Genomic DNA, 16,319 nt, shown 5'->3' on the forward strand with positions numbered 1-16,319 from the left:
AAACAGATTGTGATTTTGCTGTGTGTGGACTCTTGGCTTGGATAGTTAGCTTGCAAGGTAAGCTTTCGTGTCCTCGGTTTAGCCATTGTTTGTTCCACCAGATCCCATGAGGGGATGGTTTATATGCATGATGTGTTTTCATGTATTGATTTATTGAAATGCTTTTGAGTTGTTAAGTGCAAATGCCCTATGATATGTATGTGGTGTTCGCTAGACGGGATGGCGCTCCTGTGGGCAGGTACGACATGGACGCGTATTGTGTGGGTAATAGACGTATTCCTGCATTTTTACGGCCAGTAGATTATTTATAACACACATGACATGATTATCTGCTGCATTGCACTGATTTTGGAACTGATATTGAATTACTGTTTTAGAACTTATATTGCACATGTAAGTGAGCTTAGGGTGGAAGATCATTGAGGACCCCTTGTCTTATTGAGATTTTTGTTTAGAGATCTCACCCCACGTTTGGGGCACCATTTTCAGGTTCAGGTAATGCGGGGTTGAGACCTCTAGCGAAGGAGGTTAGAGCTTAGCTGATTTATATGATGTTATGTTGATTATGTTGGATACTGGATTATGCCTGTTGCTATTATGTTATTAGCTTTATTATTCCTCTGATTGTTGAGACTCTTTTGGGCCTTGTTGCCTTATTTGGCGATAATGGAGATTGTCCATGTCACATTTGATTATGTATCGTTGTTTAGACTTGAGTTGTATAAACTATCAGGGTTGGTCCAGCCTACGTGTTGTAGTGTCATGACTAGAGACACAGTTAATGACTTATATATATGAGGTTATTCAGTGTAGATTGTGGTCTTTTGCAATTTACATACAGACAATGTTTTGAAATGAATTAAGTAATTCAAGTTGGTAATGATAATGACGTCATAATTGAAAGTAAAAAGTCATTCCGCAAATTTAATTAAGCGTGGCTTAATACGATGACATGTTAACAAACCGGGTATACACGAGGTGTTACAACCGCCACCACCACCGTCGCAGTCATTGTTGTTACCACTACCACTATGTCATCATCACTATCGCCGCCACCATGCCACCACCACTACCGCCACTACCACTCCACAACTATAGCCACCATTACCAACACTACATACCATCACCACGCTGCCGCCACCACACCACATTCAAAGTAAAATGATGATTCAAATTTTTTTTACGCTTAATAGGAATTATTTTTTATTATATTATTTATTGTGTTATCAAACTTAATTCTCATTCTTAGAATACAAATAGAATATGTTATCAAACATAATTTTTTTTCTCAGAAACTATTTTAAGACACAGAAATAAAAAAATATTTCTTTTCAGAAATAATGCCAAAAAACAGAATGATTGTCATGCACACCCAAAGTCATCATTGTTTGAGTAGCAATGCTTGACAACCACCCATCAATTGTTACAAAAATCGTGGATTATATTTTTCCCTAATTTTGCTAAAAGATTTATCTAATTTAAAGGATATACCAAAGTGTTACTACTTGGATCATTTTGGATCATTTGGGCCCACCTGAGAGTAATTGGGTAAAACTAAAAGTAAACACGAATGAAGCGGCCAAAGGTCTAGGTCCTGCAGGGATTAAGCAGTAAAGATTGGAGATTGGAGAAATGTCATTGTTGAAAGTGAGTCCAGTATGGCTATCACTATACTCACCAAACAAGGTGACACAGCTCGTGAGTCATGCCTTCTGAATCGTATACGAGCCCTATTAGCACAATAGTGGAACATCCAACTTACTCATACTTACAAAGAAGGGAATTACTGCGTTAACTGCCACTGGCTCTCAAACTTCTTGCTACACCACTTGGAGTTAGAGGACTTGCATCATTTTAATTCTCCCCCTTTTGGGATTAGTTTTCTTTTTTTTGATAAACAGGATTAGTTTTCTTTTTAATGCAAACCTAGCATCGATTAGCAGGTCGTGCCAAATCTTTGCTTTGTAGTTTTTTTATGGGAAATACTTTTCTTATGTTGTAGGAAAATCCTTATCTCATGTTGTAGAAATAAAATTATAAGTGGGTACCACAGGTAAGAGGAGAGAGAAAAAAGAATGGTGGGACCCAACCCTTTTTTGTGTGTATAGGAGAGTTATTTATCTCATGTAAAATGAGATAAACATAACCTTTTTTTATTTTGTTTGTTTGGGCCTTGCCCCCTTTCCCCACCAAAAAACAAAGTATGAAATATATAGAAAGGATATATTCAAAGAAATATTCAACACCCAATCCTCAGGTTTAGAAAGAGAAACCAGCGGAGGAATGATATCCTCTGGAGAGAAAATAACGAGAACTCTGGAGAAGAATCCTCGTGCAGAGGAGGAAGACTCTAGAGAACGCAGTGTAAAAAAACCTAAAGGAGATAATGGGGTGGTGGACGCAGACATGGACGACATAATGGATGAGAAGGAGCCGGTTCATGAGGATGACATTCTTCTGAAATAGAAGATGGAGGGGTTACAGTATAAAACAGACAAGCTAAACCATGTTGGTAGGGGCAGGAAGATGGTGTCCTACATGGACAAAGTGTTATGTCTTAACGGTGAGGGTAATACCCCAGATGATGAGGAGGAGGATTGGATATCGATTCAAAGAAGGAAAGAGGAGAATGACATGCCTGATGAGATGGGATCAGGGGAGGAAGATGACCCTTTATGCCCAACTTACGTGTTCTCAAGGAAGCAACATAAGGAAGAGTGGAGGAACGCACTTATTATCAAATTCATGGGGAAGAGATTGGCTTCAAGGTTCTTGATGGCTAGATTACAACGATTATGGAATCTAGTAGGGACATATGAGTTGACAGATTTGGATAATGGGCATCTGCGTATAAATTTTAAAAATGAGAAGGATTATCTTCATGTACTGCATGAAGGACCTTGGTTAGTTGCTGACCATTATGTCATAGTTCAAAGGTGAAGACCGTTTTTCAATCCATACGATGAGCAAGTCAAGAAACTAGCTGTATGGCTGAGGATTCCCGGTCTACCAATGAAGTTCTACACGATGCCGCATCTTTGGAGGATTGGGAACATGCTAGAAAGGACCCTTAAAGTGGATAAAACTTCATTGAGAAGGGTGGAAGACGTAGAAGGAGAAATAACTGATAGAGCAAGGTTTGCAAGAATATGTGTTGAAGTGGACCTCAGAAGAAGCTTTGTTTCAAGATTCAAAATATGGGACTTCATTCAACAGGAGTTCGTTCATCTGAATGTGGGTTACGAGGGGCTACACATGATATGTTTTGCTTACGGACGGTATGGACACAAGAAGGAGGATTGCAATGGTGGGCTTGATTATGCGAAGGAAAGACCAAACTCTGGGGCGAACCTTATGACGGTGCAATGAGGGATAAATTAGGATGGGCCAGTTTACCAAAAGGAAGGTGCAACAGACACTGTGATGGTTGAGGAGAAGAAGAAAAAGACCCTGGATGCCTTTGGAGAATGGATGGTTATCAAAAGGAAGGGACGCAAATCAGGTGGTGTAACACAGGTTTCCACGAATAAGGAGACAAGGGGTGGCGCTCCGGCCATGGCAAGCGGTGGCCGCAGTTGTGGAAGATCTGTTGCTGTTACAATACCCGAGGAAAGTGACCTACACGTAAGTAGGGTTGCTGAAGGAATATCGAAAGGGACCAGACCCCAGAAAGTAGGGTTTCAGAAGAGACATATTAAGAGTAATATGTCTAAGTTGACTTTGGAAGACAGACAAAAGCTCAATCATCAGAAAGGAAAATCCTCGGAGGAAGGTAGGATGAGAGAGGGTGGTATAAGTCTGAACAAATGAACAGGGGAACAAAAGGGTCATGTGACAATTCAAAAGGGATATATAAGGGACACAACAACCTTTGGGGAGGTGGGGCCCAACATGTGTAGCAAGCAAATAGAAACTGTCCATACAGAGGGTTCTACGTCCAACGTTTCAATTTGTGAGGATGGTGTCCTTGAGCTACATGATTCTGGGATTGAGAGAAAGCCTGTGGATGCAGAAAAGGCTCGTACGGCTGATGAAGCCATCTTGTCTGGGAGTCTCTACCTGCGATGACGGGCCAGGTGCCTGCGTAATACCTCTCTTCCTTTGACTATTTTTTATGAATATTTGTATTTGGAATTGTAGAGGTGCGAACAAGAGGGGTTTCTGTTTATTAGTTAAGGATATGATTAAGAAATATAATATCAAAGTCCTCGTGCTTACTGAGGTGCGTATTAGTGGTACGGATGCTGACAGAAAGATAAGGCAACTAGGCTTTAATTAGTAATCATTTTAAACAAGATGCTCTTGGTTTTTTCGGAGGTATCTGGGTCATGTGGGACAAGTCGGAGGCTGATATTTGGTTACTAGCTTCCCATAATCAATTCATCTATGTTAACATCAGATGGACTGCCACGAATTTGGAGGAGGTGGTCACGTTAGTCTATGGTTGTCCAAGAAGAAGTGGTAGAAGACTATTATGGGACGAGTTAACCAGAACTAGTGAGGATGTTGGCAAACTTTGGCTGGTTGTGGGAGATTTCAATACAATTAGCCAGAATTTTGAGAAATACGGTGGTGGGGAGGCCTGTCAGGGCAGTATGAGAGAGTTCAATGATTGACTCAATGGTTGTGATCTATCCGATATCGGGTTTAAGGGACCTTCGTTCACCTGGAAGCGTGGCAGCCTTGTTGAACGCTTAGACAGGGCTGTTGCTAATCCCTATTGGGTGATGACCTATCCCCAAAGATTCATTCTTCATCTCCCATACTTTAGTTCGGACCACAGACCTTTACTGCTGTGGGAAGGATCGCAAAACAGAGACGAGTGGAGGAGGCTTCCTTTTAAGTTTCTCGCGTCCTGGCTCCTCTGTGAGGGTTTTGATGAGCTTGTTCGCAACTGCTGGAACGGTGATACTAGATGGGAAGTTGGTAGTCAGTTGTTCCAGCAAGAAGCTACCAAGTGGCACCAAACCACGTACAAGAAGAGCATCCATCTGAAGCACTGCCTCATTGCTCGTATTGAAGGGATTGATGCCGAGTTAAATTATCACAGAAATAGCACGCTTGAAGGTTTGTACAAAAGCCTGTGGGCTGAGCTTAATAGTATATATGTCAAAGAAGAGATTAACTGGTTCCAAAGGTCTAGAAGTAGGTGGATAAAGGATGGGGTCAGGAATACCAGGTTCTACCATACTTCAACTGTTATGAGAAGGAGAAGGAATAAGATCCTTACGCTGAAAGATGAAGATGATCGTTGGATTGCGGATCCAGATGAGCTAAAAGCAATGGTGGCTAGTTACTTCCAGAAAATTTTCAAGGATGATGGGGTCAGGCTAGCTTCCTTTCCTTTAAGGGGATGCTTTCCGAAAATTAGCAGCACGTCTTTCTCTCGTATGCATGTTGTTCCCTCTCTTGAGGAAATCAGATGTGTTTTATTTAGTATGGACGAATATAAGGCTCCTGGGCCAGACGGTCTCCATGCTATCTTCTATCAAACACAGTGGCAGACCGTGGGGAATTCTATTATGAATCTGGTGTAGGAGATATTCCAGAATCCTAAGAAGATAAGACAGATTAATCAAGCTCATATTTGCCTCATTTCCAAGGAGGAAAATCTTGATTCTATAAAGAAGCTCAGACCGATTAGTTTGTGTAATGTAAGTTTTAAAGCTATATCTAAGATTATGGCTAATCGGCTAAGGTCCCATCTTGAAGCCTTGATTATGCCAAATCAATGTAGCTTCATTAAAGGGAGGCACAATAGCGATAATATAGTTATAGTACAGGAAATCCTACATTCGATGAAGATTAAGAAAGGCAAGGTAGGTTGGATGGCGATCAAGGTGGACCTTGAGAAGGCGTATGATAGAGTAAACTGGTGTTTCTTGCGTCAAACACTCGAAGAAGCTGGGATGAACAGCAGCGCAGTGGAGTTGATTATGGAAGGAATGACTTCAACATGTATGAGTGTGTTATGGGAAAGATGTGCAATGGATGAATTTACTTCGACTAGAGGAATCAGGCAGAGGGATCCTCTATCCCCTTATTTAAATGTTTTGTGCATCGAACAACTGGCCCACCTAATCCTAGAAGCTACAAACCAGAAGAAGTGGAAACCTGTGATTTTGAAGAGGAAAGGCCTTCCTATTACCCACCTGTTCTTCGTTGACGATCTGTTGTTGTTCGCTGAAGCCTCTCTTGACCAGGCTAGGATTATCAGTGATGTTTTGAAGTGCTTTGGAGAGGCTTCTGGGAAAAGAGTTAGCACTGAGAAGACTAGGATCTTTTTCTCAAAAAATGTGAATCATAACAAATCCTTGGAGATAGCGCGGGAAATGAATTTCCCTATTGCTTCGAACCTGGGCAAGTATCTTGGGATACCTATGCTGAATGACAGAGTAAGGCCTATGCATTTCCATTATATTATGGAAAGAATTGATAAGAAGCTCAACAGCTGAAAAAAAACTGTCTATCTTTTGCGGGGAGATCCACACTCATTCAATCTGTCATTTCTGCTACCCCATCATACATGATGCAGTCTTGCTATCTTCCTGCAAGCTCATGTGCAAGTATCGAAAGGAAGTCTAGAGACTTTTTATGGGGTTCCACGTCTGAGAAGAGGAAGATTCACTTAGTGGCTTGGGATAAAATTTGCCAACCAAGGAAAAGTGGAGGTATCCGGTTGAAGAGGATAAGGGAAACTAATCATGCGTTTCTTATGAAGCTGGGGCATGGAATGCTCACGAAGAGGGATAGTCTTTGGGTAAAGGTGTTAAGGAATAAGTATGGAGTGGATGAGGATTTGATCCCCTCCCTGAAACAGACTGCTAAGGCTTCAAACCTGTGGAGGGGTATCATGCTTGTTTGGCCAAATGTAGTCCAAGGATCTCGGGTGCAAGTTGGGAATGGAAGGCAAACGAGTTTTTGGAGGGACAAGTGGTTGCCTAACAATTATAAGGTGGCAAGTAAGCAAGATATCTCTCTATCCGATGAGTGTCTCAGTTGGTCAGTGAATATGATGGTCAACTCTCAAGGACAATGGGATTGGAGAGTTTTGAATCAAGTGGTGGACCAGGAGACTTGTGCACGTATTGCCAACATCATGGCTCTTATCCCAGATAATGGTCCTGATTTCGTTGTTTAGAGTCTTACTAACGATGGAATTTTCTCCGTTAAATCAACCTATGGCATGATTACGGAACACGCTGATCAGGAAGAATTGCACAACTGGGATATCGGATGGTCTTGGTAGGGCCCGAAAAAAATCCAAACGTTTCTTTGGATGACTTATAACAGTTACCTTCTGACCAATTCGAAGAGAAAAGAGAGACACCTTTCGGATACTGATTTATGTCCTAGATGTAATGCCTTCTGCGAGGATACCTTGCACCTTTTGATAGACTGCAGGTGGAGCCAGGAGTTATAGGCGGGAATAATTCCTAACAACCAGTGGCTGGACTTTTTCAACACACCTCTTCAGACATGGGTAGTTAAGAATCTCAGTTGCAAGGAAAAAGTGTAGAACCTTACTTGGAAGGATTTTTTCGGAGTGCTGTGTTGGAGCATTTAGAAAACTCGAAATAAACTAGTGTTTGAGAACAAGACTTCCTCTCAGGGGGCTGTGATTAGAGAAGCAAGAATATTCATGGAGCATATATATGAAGCTCAAAGGATTTTTAGTACCCATGGTCTTACTACGCTGGCGAGAGAGGAAAAGCTCATACGATAGGAGTTTCCTTTTACGGGTTAGTGCAAGCTGAACGTTGACGGCTCTAGCTGTCAAGGTGGTAAAAAGTCCAGTTGTGGAAGGGCGATAAGGGATGAGAATGGAAGATGGTTATGTGGTTTCTGCCGTAATCTTGGGAGTGGCTCTTCTACTAGAGCTGAGTTGTGGGGACTCTTTCTTGGCATAGAGATCGCGTGGGATGCGAGCATTAGAAAGCTTTGGATCGAAGGTGACTCACAAGTGGAAATTGCCCTGAGTAATAAAGGGTGTGATAAGCATCATCCTCTAACTCCTATTGTTAATAGAGTGAGAGACCTGATGTATAGACAATGGGAAATTAGGATTAGCCATGTCTATCGTGAGGCCAATATGGTCGCGGATAAATTGGCAGATTTGGGTCACCGTTATGGTGATTGGGACCTGCATGTCTTGCATGTACCACCGATAGAGTGCAGGAGCCTACTTAGGAGGGATAGCATGGGCATAGCTAGCCCCAGATTTTGTAGTTCGTAGTTGCTGTTTTTAAATTCCATCAGTTTTCAAAAAAAAAGAAAGGATATAGATAAAATGAATTTGAATAAAGATTTAAACATAATAAAATTAATTATATTTTCTGTCAATCTCAAATAAATTTGATATTTATGTAAATATTAATATATAATAAATAAATAAATAAGAGATGAGAAATAAATTTAAAATTTTAAAATTAAAATATATTAAAATAGGTTTTGATTTTTAGTCAATCTCAAATGATTTAATATATATACATATAATCTGTGTAAATTATAAATATATAATAAATAAATAGAACTTTTTTAATATTGAGCAAGATTTAAATGAAGTGATCTTATTATAAAAAAAAAATAATGAAGTAATCTTAATTTTTGTAATAAAATTATTTCTAGTTTTTTATATTATGTTAATTTGAATTGTAAACAATTTTATTTATATTGTGCTATATTATATTGTAACTTATGTATTATAAGTATTTTTTTATATTAAATTATGTAATTTTTTATTTTAATTATGAATTTTAAAACATATACATTTCGCCCTCTCAACAAAATTTTGGCTCCGCATTGCCTACAGGCCAGCTGAAGATAGTTTTCATCTTGATGATACAATGAAATATATGAGTTTTAGGATATAGCTGCATATCTATAATAAAACTAGCTTGCTTTCATACATGGGTTCGCTTTTTGTTATGTCACATGACAAGACTATTTTTCCTGCACACACAAATCAAGTGTAGGTCCCACGCTTAAAAAAAAAAGTCAAACCAAAATTAGGATACGACACCGTATACTCAAAATACGTTGCCGGATTCTTGTTGCAGGAATGAACAGTGTCATTCCTGCAACATGATTCTTATATTTCTATATGGTTACATTTTAGGATCATTTCTTTAGGGAATTATCTTTTCTTTCATTCTTGTGCATGAAGTTTGACTTAAACCCAAAATAAGTCAATAAGTCCATAAAGGTAAAGCAAATGGCACAACAGTCTATAGAGCAAGTTTGCACACTACAATGAAAAGAGAGAAAAGTAGATAAGGCCCCTACGGCCACTATTTAAAAAAGAAAACACAGACAATCCACACTAAAGAGAAGACCCTACAGGCCCTTTAAATTGAGACACTATTAGGAATCCCCTTGCCAGTTAGTCCACCTTCACTTGTAGGATAAAGCAAGGTGTATGGCATCTTAACTGGACCAACCCTGTTTCTAAGTTTCTCATCATTGTTCATTCTCAAGATCCTTTCCTCAATATCTGCAAGTTTATTGCCAAACTTCTCAAAGGCTTCCAATGGTTCTGCATCAGAAGTCCAATATGGACTGTCTCTTTGTCCAAGATAGACCTCATCAGTAGAATGTCTAGACAAGACTTCTACAAGTGAAATGCCAAGAACAGCCTGAAACTGTGCAGTAATTGTTTTCAGAAAAGCCTTCTCAGGATTTGTCACAAGTTCATTGTATTCTGGAGTTCCCTTTTCCGGCATGAATCGCCGGCTCATAGATGGACGGCTTGGTGGGTAGCCTCCATATGGGTATTGGCCAAAGTTAATTGCAGCATGGAGAGCTGAAGCAATCCATATAATAATAGTGCAACTTTCAATCAGCTCTTCACGTGTCTGCATCTTTGGCCACCAAGGTTCATCTTTCTTGTCACCATGACCCTCCTCTCTTATTTCTTTCCACCAAGATTGCAGTTCTGTGTCTTTCTTCACTGAGTCATCCTCCTTGTAGTAAAAGGAGCAGTAATCCTGAACCCATGTCTTGATAGCAAACCAAATCTCCAGTCCATCAACTGCATAAGGGTAATCCTCAATCAATAGTCTAAGGCCATATGGGGAAGTTGAGTCCTTAACAGCCATTCCTCTGAAAGAAACAAAGATGCAGAAACTGATTAACAGGAAAATTCCTCTCATTTCTATTTCAATATGATATCATCCAAGTTAGTATGGTTATACTTATCCAATTTGGACAAGTTCACACTATATGTTCTATAGAATTTAACTGTATTCAGAAAAAAACAAACAAGAAAAAAAAACAAACATAGATATAGATATAGATAGTTTAACAATGGTCTTTTGCTTGTATGGTTTACCTCTTGACAAGATCTTCAGGCAGTGCTTGCTCAGGGAAAACCCAATCCTTATAAAGCATTGATGAAAACTCCATAGAATATTTGGATGGACAAACTGTTGACTCTAGAGCACCACCTGCATTGATGAGGATCTGCCGTCCAAGTGCATTTATATTCATGGTGTCACGGAAGTGAGGATGCAATAGCTTATGAATAGGGTGAAGCACACTAAGCTGCCTATTTGCAGCTATAATGAATGGTTCAATGACTGCATGAGTATGCAACCTGTGACACATGTAAGATATCAAAAGTGAATTTCAACAATAGATAAACTAGCATATTTGGATTTGGGTGGAAAAAAACTTCTTCTTTTTTTCCAGCTTTCTGAGAGAGCTTTTGTTTTGAGAAGGAAAAAATGATTATTTTCCTAAAAAAATGCTTAACCAAACATGAAATAAGATTGTGCTTCTCTGATAGAGTTATACCAGTGGCTGACAAGTTGATGATAGCCTGAGTCGACTACCCCTACATAAGCTTTGGCCAGTTGCCAGATGGAATTTTCAACACCTTGTTCCACAGGCATGTAAACTTTACTAATGGCACCATATTCATCTCCCTCAGGATGTGGCAAACTCAACTCAATGGCTAGTGGCTTTAGGATCCCACTATTTTGCAAGAATAGAACTGTCCTGCTGGCATATGTTTTTGTAGAGGTGGAGTTTATCCTCCTCAAGTATGGCATCAGTGCATCATGATGATCCAATATGAACAACTTCTTTTCTCTAATTGCCTATTCAATCAAATACAAATAAATAGTATGTATCTCAACTTCAGGTATAAGAAAATAACTGACTCCTGATATGAAGATTTCACAAAATTTTATTGTGAAAACACAGCATCCTATCAATCTTGAAAATTACCTCATCAATCGTGAGCCCATCCAGGTTACTTTCAATGTGTTCTTTGGCTATTGTACTGGTTTGATCACCATAAAATTTATGATCAAGCTTGCTTGCTGGTGGGAACTCCTGCAGTTATTTAGGATGAATGCGAGGGTAAAGAAATCATAGACAAATAGAACATAAAATTATAGTTAAGGTAAATTTAACAATTAGAACATAGATCCTATTCTTTAGTTTAATCCAATTGTTAACAATTAATCAATAGCACTTAGACTTACTTGGAGACAACAAAGCATGACAGGGTTTATACCAGCCAGCATCTCCCTAGCAAATTCTTCATCTGTTCTCCATGCAGATTTATCCTCTGCACCAAAATCCAAAACAGGAATGGTTTCCAAAATGCATGACTTTCTATGTTCTTGCAAGCAAAATAACATCATGAGTTACCCATGTCCTTATCTACAATACCTGCAATCACTGGAGGCATGGGAAATTTGAGGAACTTTTCACCATCAGTCCTGAAAATTTCCTTAAGCATTTCTGCAGGGATGTGATCCCTTACATCCTCCAAAATACCCTCAGGCACCTGAATCCCACCTTCATAGAGTTTAAGTATATCTTCAAAGCTGTCAAACTCATTGTGGGTGTTGTGAAATAGAGCTTCCAGCTCAGGTTTGAAAACTTGAACTATGGATTTCAGTGCATAGGCAAGAAAATCTGCCAATTTCAAGTGACCAAATCTTTCATCCCTTGGAACATAGATGTCTAGGCTTATGGCAAGATTCAGCCTACTCTCAGAATTAGGATCTGCCAAGATGACGACAAAATAAATTAACAACTCCATCTAAAATATTCCAAATTTACAACAAAAAGAGCAGTTTAAGCTTAAGCTCAAAAGGACAATTTAAGCTTTTGACTTAACTTGACCTGAAGCAAAACTTAATATGATATTGGTCAAATTCAAAAATAACAATACATATCTCATAAAATTATATTATTTTCCTCTAACTGGGGTTGTGGGAGGCATAAAAGTGCTACATGTGATCCATTTGACATGACAGAGGTTGAACAATTAACCATATGGTTCAAGCTGTATTGCCCTGTATTGATTTGCTAAGTTATTAACAAACACCACATAGGCTCAATTATTAAGAGAAGCTTTCAACATAACATGAAAATGGAAATAGAAATTATACTAATATATGTCTTCTACCCATTACCCTTGACTTCAAGAGATCCTAGAAAGCCACACTTTAAGTTTTAAGTTGAACAAACATCTCAACTATGGAATTTCACATTTTCTTTTTACTCTAGTAAGTTATAAAATGTTCTTGCCACATCAACATTCAACAGGAAACAGAAAAGAACTGAAACTTAATTTTCAAAACAAAACAGACATGAATGAATAGCTAAACCACAAATATAAAAGCCTAACCTGACTTTGCGGGTTGTCTACCAGTTCTTCCCCTACGAGGGTAGGGATATTTGGTAGAACCTCCAAGAACAGGACGAGCATGTTGTGGACCCTTATCCGGATTTCCCAAATCATTGTAGCATGCATAATCATAGACCCTATCCCACTCTTGGAGCTGTCCCTTTCCATCTCCTCTTAAATTCTGCAGTTCTTCTTCTCTGTACTTAAGTAGTGGCACTGGTGTTTCACTTGAAAGGTATGTCTGCAATTAATGCAAAATATATAACTTGTAGCATACAGTGCAAAAGCTCCTTCCATCAAGTCTCAGAATGAACTACAAATATTAACTAAGAATAAAATGTGAAAATATAGTCAATGTTACTTAAAGTACATGCACGATAGCTGTGTTTGCAGTTATATTATTATACCTTGTTGGAGAAGAAAATGCGATCTTTTTCATACTTATCTGAAGGGTACACCCAAGAGTTGCAAACAAAGCGAATGACACCTTGCCCTGGAACATCTTCTAGTGTCAGGCTTCTGAGATAGAACTCACTGTGATGATTATTCTTTATTAAGAATGCTCCTGGTGTTCCTATCTCATCATCCCAATCAAATGTAACCCTGAATGCTGATTCTCCTGCTGTCAAAGATGTGATTGTGGTAATCCAATCTTCTAGATATGCAGGCTTCCCAAGTTTCCCCTTCAAGCCATTCCCTACAAATATTAACAAATAATATTCAAACTTTATTATCCATTATGTCAAGATATAATCTAAGAACTATATATTAAAAAATTTTACATTATAAAGAAGACATGAGTAATTGATTAAAAAAATTGAACTTAAAATTTAAAATAAAAGAGGTTAAGAATGATATATGTCATTATTTAAGAAAAAAAATTAAAAGGATGGATAAATTATCTCATGTATATGATGTTGTTATCTTAAAATTTTGTGTGTATCTCTTTCTTCTTTTTTTTTTTTTTTTTTTTTTTTTTTGGTAAATAAAATTTTGTGTGTATCTCTTAACTCTGAAGATAATATACTCTAATTTTATAAATAAAACCGGATTAGTTCAAACAGAAAATCTTGATATAAAAAAATTAAGAATATAAACAGTTAAGATTTCGAAATGAAAATTATTATTTTGAGAGTATAAATAATTGAGTTTTGAGAAGAAATAAGAGATTTTAATATAAAAATAAAATTTTAAAAAAATAATATCTTTAGAGTTTTTTGAAATCATTAAAAAATGATAATTATGAAGTCAAGTGTTTTGAGAAAAAAAAAAAAGATTATCTCATTTTCAAACATGAGGACTATGTTTTATACTATAAGGATAAATAAAATTTCGAGAATGGTTAAATTTCTTAGTCTACTCTTCGTCAAATAATGAAATAACTATATATGACATTCTTTATTTTTTAAATTTAAATTCTTTGAATTAATTATACGCAATTTTTTTATCATTTTAAATATTTTTTCTAATTTCTTTTTTTTTTTACTTAAATTAATAATAATACATATCTCATTTATTACTTTAAACATTTTATCTCTTAAATATTGTTTCTTTTAATTTATATTTTAACTACACTTAAAAATAGGCAAGAATAGTTTGCCAAAAAAAAAAACAGGCACGAATAGTTCAATAACATGCAGATTTCAGATGCCATAGTTGAAGTTTTCTTCCTAAGAAGTCCATGTAAATTTAATAACATAGATAATTTCCAATCAGGCTGCTTAATCTTAGAAAAAAAAAAAAAAAAATATTAAAAAAATTTGAGTCGTAGACTCGTAGTTGAGGGTCGGTGGAAGTCATTTTCCAGAGCACTGGTCTTGACTATTGACCCCATCATGACAAAAGATGAAAACCACTATAGTATAACAGAATAGATATTACTTAGCATAAAGCATCCAATAGAAATTTAGATAAAGTATACGAAAAGTTATACAAAAAAAAAAGTAGTGAGGAACTTACCGTAAAATTAAATTCCACACATGGAAAGAAAAATAAATAAATAAATTTACCTTTCAAAATTATATTCTACTCGCTATAAATTTAATTTTGAGGACAACTTCACTATCTGTTTTCTATTTTCTTCATCTGATAAGGCTAGACTGTTTTTCCTTGCGGATCGAAAAAGGATAATCATTTTTTTCTAGGCCACAAAAATAGATGCAGAGTTGCAAATGCATCCATTTTAAACTCGTAAAATTGACAACTCCTGAGTACACTTAATTCTATATTTATTTTCATGCTGTTTCCCAAGTGTGAACTGTTATTATAATATGTCTGACTTAGCAATATAATATATTTTGCTAAATCTGCTAGTGTGAACTGTGATCGAATATGACTCTATAATTTGTCGTATTATTAATCACGTCATGAATTGTTTTGTAAAACCACTGGCTGAAGACTACAGCAAGTTGACTCGTACTAGGAATGATTCTCACGAAAAAAAAAACTATTCTTATTCTACGTGAAATAAATTTTTAGTCTTACACATTCTTTTACAATAATTGTATCATTTTTTTTTCAAGTGATAGAGCTCATAAATTTGTCTCTATGACATAATATTAATAAAACCATAAAATATTGTACGGAGAAGGATCATCAACATTCCCAAAAACAAATGCAACTAACCATTTTTATCGGTTGTCATTTGTTTTGTAAATTTTATAATGTATATTTTATAGTAAATAAAACACTTTTAAAGGTTGAGATCGTGTATATAGACAATCCGAATCCTTACTTGCATGTTTTATCTCATCGAATTTGAAAGAAAAAAATATTAAAAAAATATTTCACTTATATATTTCTTGTTTAATTATCACTTACACTTTTTTTTTTTTTTTTTGATAACAATTATCACTTACACTTAATTCCCATCAAAGTATAAATTCTAACTTGGAAGGGAACCCTTCAAGCTTTTCATAAAAGGATTGGAAGAGAAAATTTTAGAAGATTATTTTGACCATATAGAGTTAGAGAGTAAAGATTTAAAGAAAAAAAATCATCAAAATTAGAAGTCATGATTTAATTTTCTTTTTCCTTTTTCTTGGACACAGAAAACATATACTAAGACAGAGAGCACGAACCATCGCAGAAACACAAACAGACAGAGAGGAAAATGAAGGAAGGAAAGAACTGACCAGGGTCAACGTTGACAGAGCTTATCAACTGGAAAGAAACTCGTTCACCCACAAACTCATGAAGACGATCAAGAACTGAGGCACTGAAATCGTTAAAGTCCAGCACATTCTTCTTCATCAACACCACCGTCCCTTTAACTCTCGGGTGTTTATTGTCGTCTCCGGTGAAAGCGTTCATGATGTTCCGTAACATCTTGAGAGAAAAGCAGCAGAAGCAGTAGACTTAGCACTTTGGCAGAGTAACAAGAGGGTAACGCTGTTAAATGTTTAACGCTGTTAAATGTTTGTGATGTGAATTGAGAAGAAGCAACACAATGGTCTCTGCCTTTTATAGATAGAATGGAAGAAATTAACCCAACTTTGTATCACAAATTTTACTTCGTTTACCTTCGAGTTGACTAATTCAAAGAAATATTAATCATTTCATATAAATATTTACAAATTCATTATTTCGTATAATTTTGTATAGTAAACGTTTATTTTACACATAAAATAATGTTGTGTCATTTTATTCATTTAAAATATACAAATTGCTAATT

General features: G+C 36.8%; 1 protein-coding gene across 1 annotated transcript; it reads right to left on the reverse strand.

Annotated features, from left to right (window-relative positions):
* Window positions 1-9,142: 9,142 nt before the first annotated feature.
* On the reverse strand, window positions 9,143-16,060 carry LOC133284931 (probable linoleate 9S-lipoxygenase 5). The gene is made up of 9 exons (XM_061482068.1): window positions 15,781-16,060; window positions 13,054-13,343; window positions 12,647-12,887; window positions 11,680-12,018; window positions 11,490-11,575; window positions 11,230-11,337; window positions 10,795-11,099; window positions 10,331-10,594; window positions 9,143-10,101 (listed from the first exon to the last, which is right to left on the reverse strand). Exons 1-9 carry the CDS (start codon window positions 15,971-15,973, stop codon window positions 9,348-9,350), a joined length of 2,580 nt encoding a protein of 859 aa, XP_061338052.1. The 5' UTR covers window positions 15,974-16,060; the 3' UTR covers window positions 9,143-9,347.
* Window positions 16,061-16,319: the final 259 nt, after the last annotated feature.

Source organism: Gastrolobium bilobum, unplaced genomic scaffold (assembly GCF_033153095.1).
Source record: "Gastrolobium bilobum isolate Gb01-03AN ecotype WA unplaced genomic scaffold, APGP_CSIRO_Gbil_v1 utg15403, whole genome shotgun sequence".
Lineage (NCBI taxonomy): Eukaryota > Viridiplantae > Streptophyta > Magnoliopsida > Fabales > Fabaceae > Gastrolobium > Gastrolobium bilobum.

Bases quoted from the DNA above. Each gene is read 5' to 3' on its own strand.
- LOC133284931 (XM_061482068.1), bottom strand. From the start codon at position 15,973: ATGTTACGGAACATCATGAACGCTTTCACCGGAGACGACAATAAACAC. The intron at 12,019-12,646 runs GTTAGGCTTTTA...TCATCTTGGCAG, and splicing joins TAGACAACCCGCAAAGTCAG to ATCCTAATTCTGAGAGTAGG. The intron at 11,338-11,489 runs GTAAGTCTAAGT...AAATAACTGCAG, and splicing joins TCATGCTTTGTTGTCTCCAA to GAGTTCCCACCAGCAAGCAA.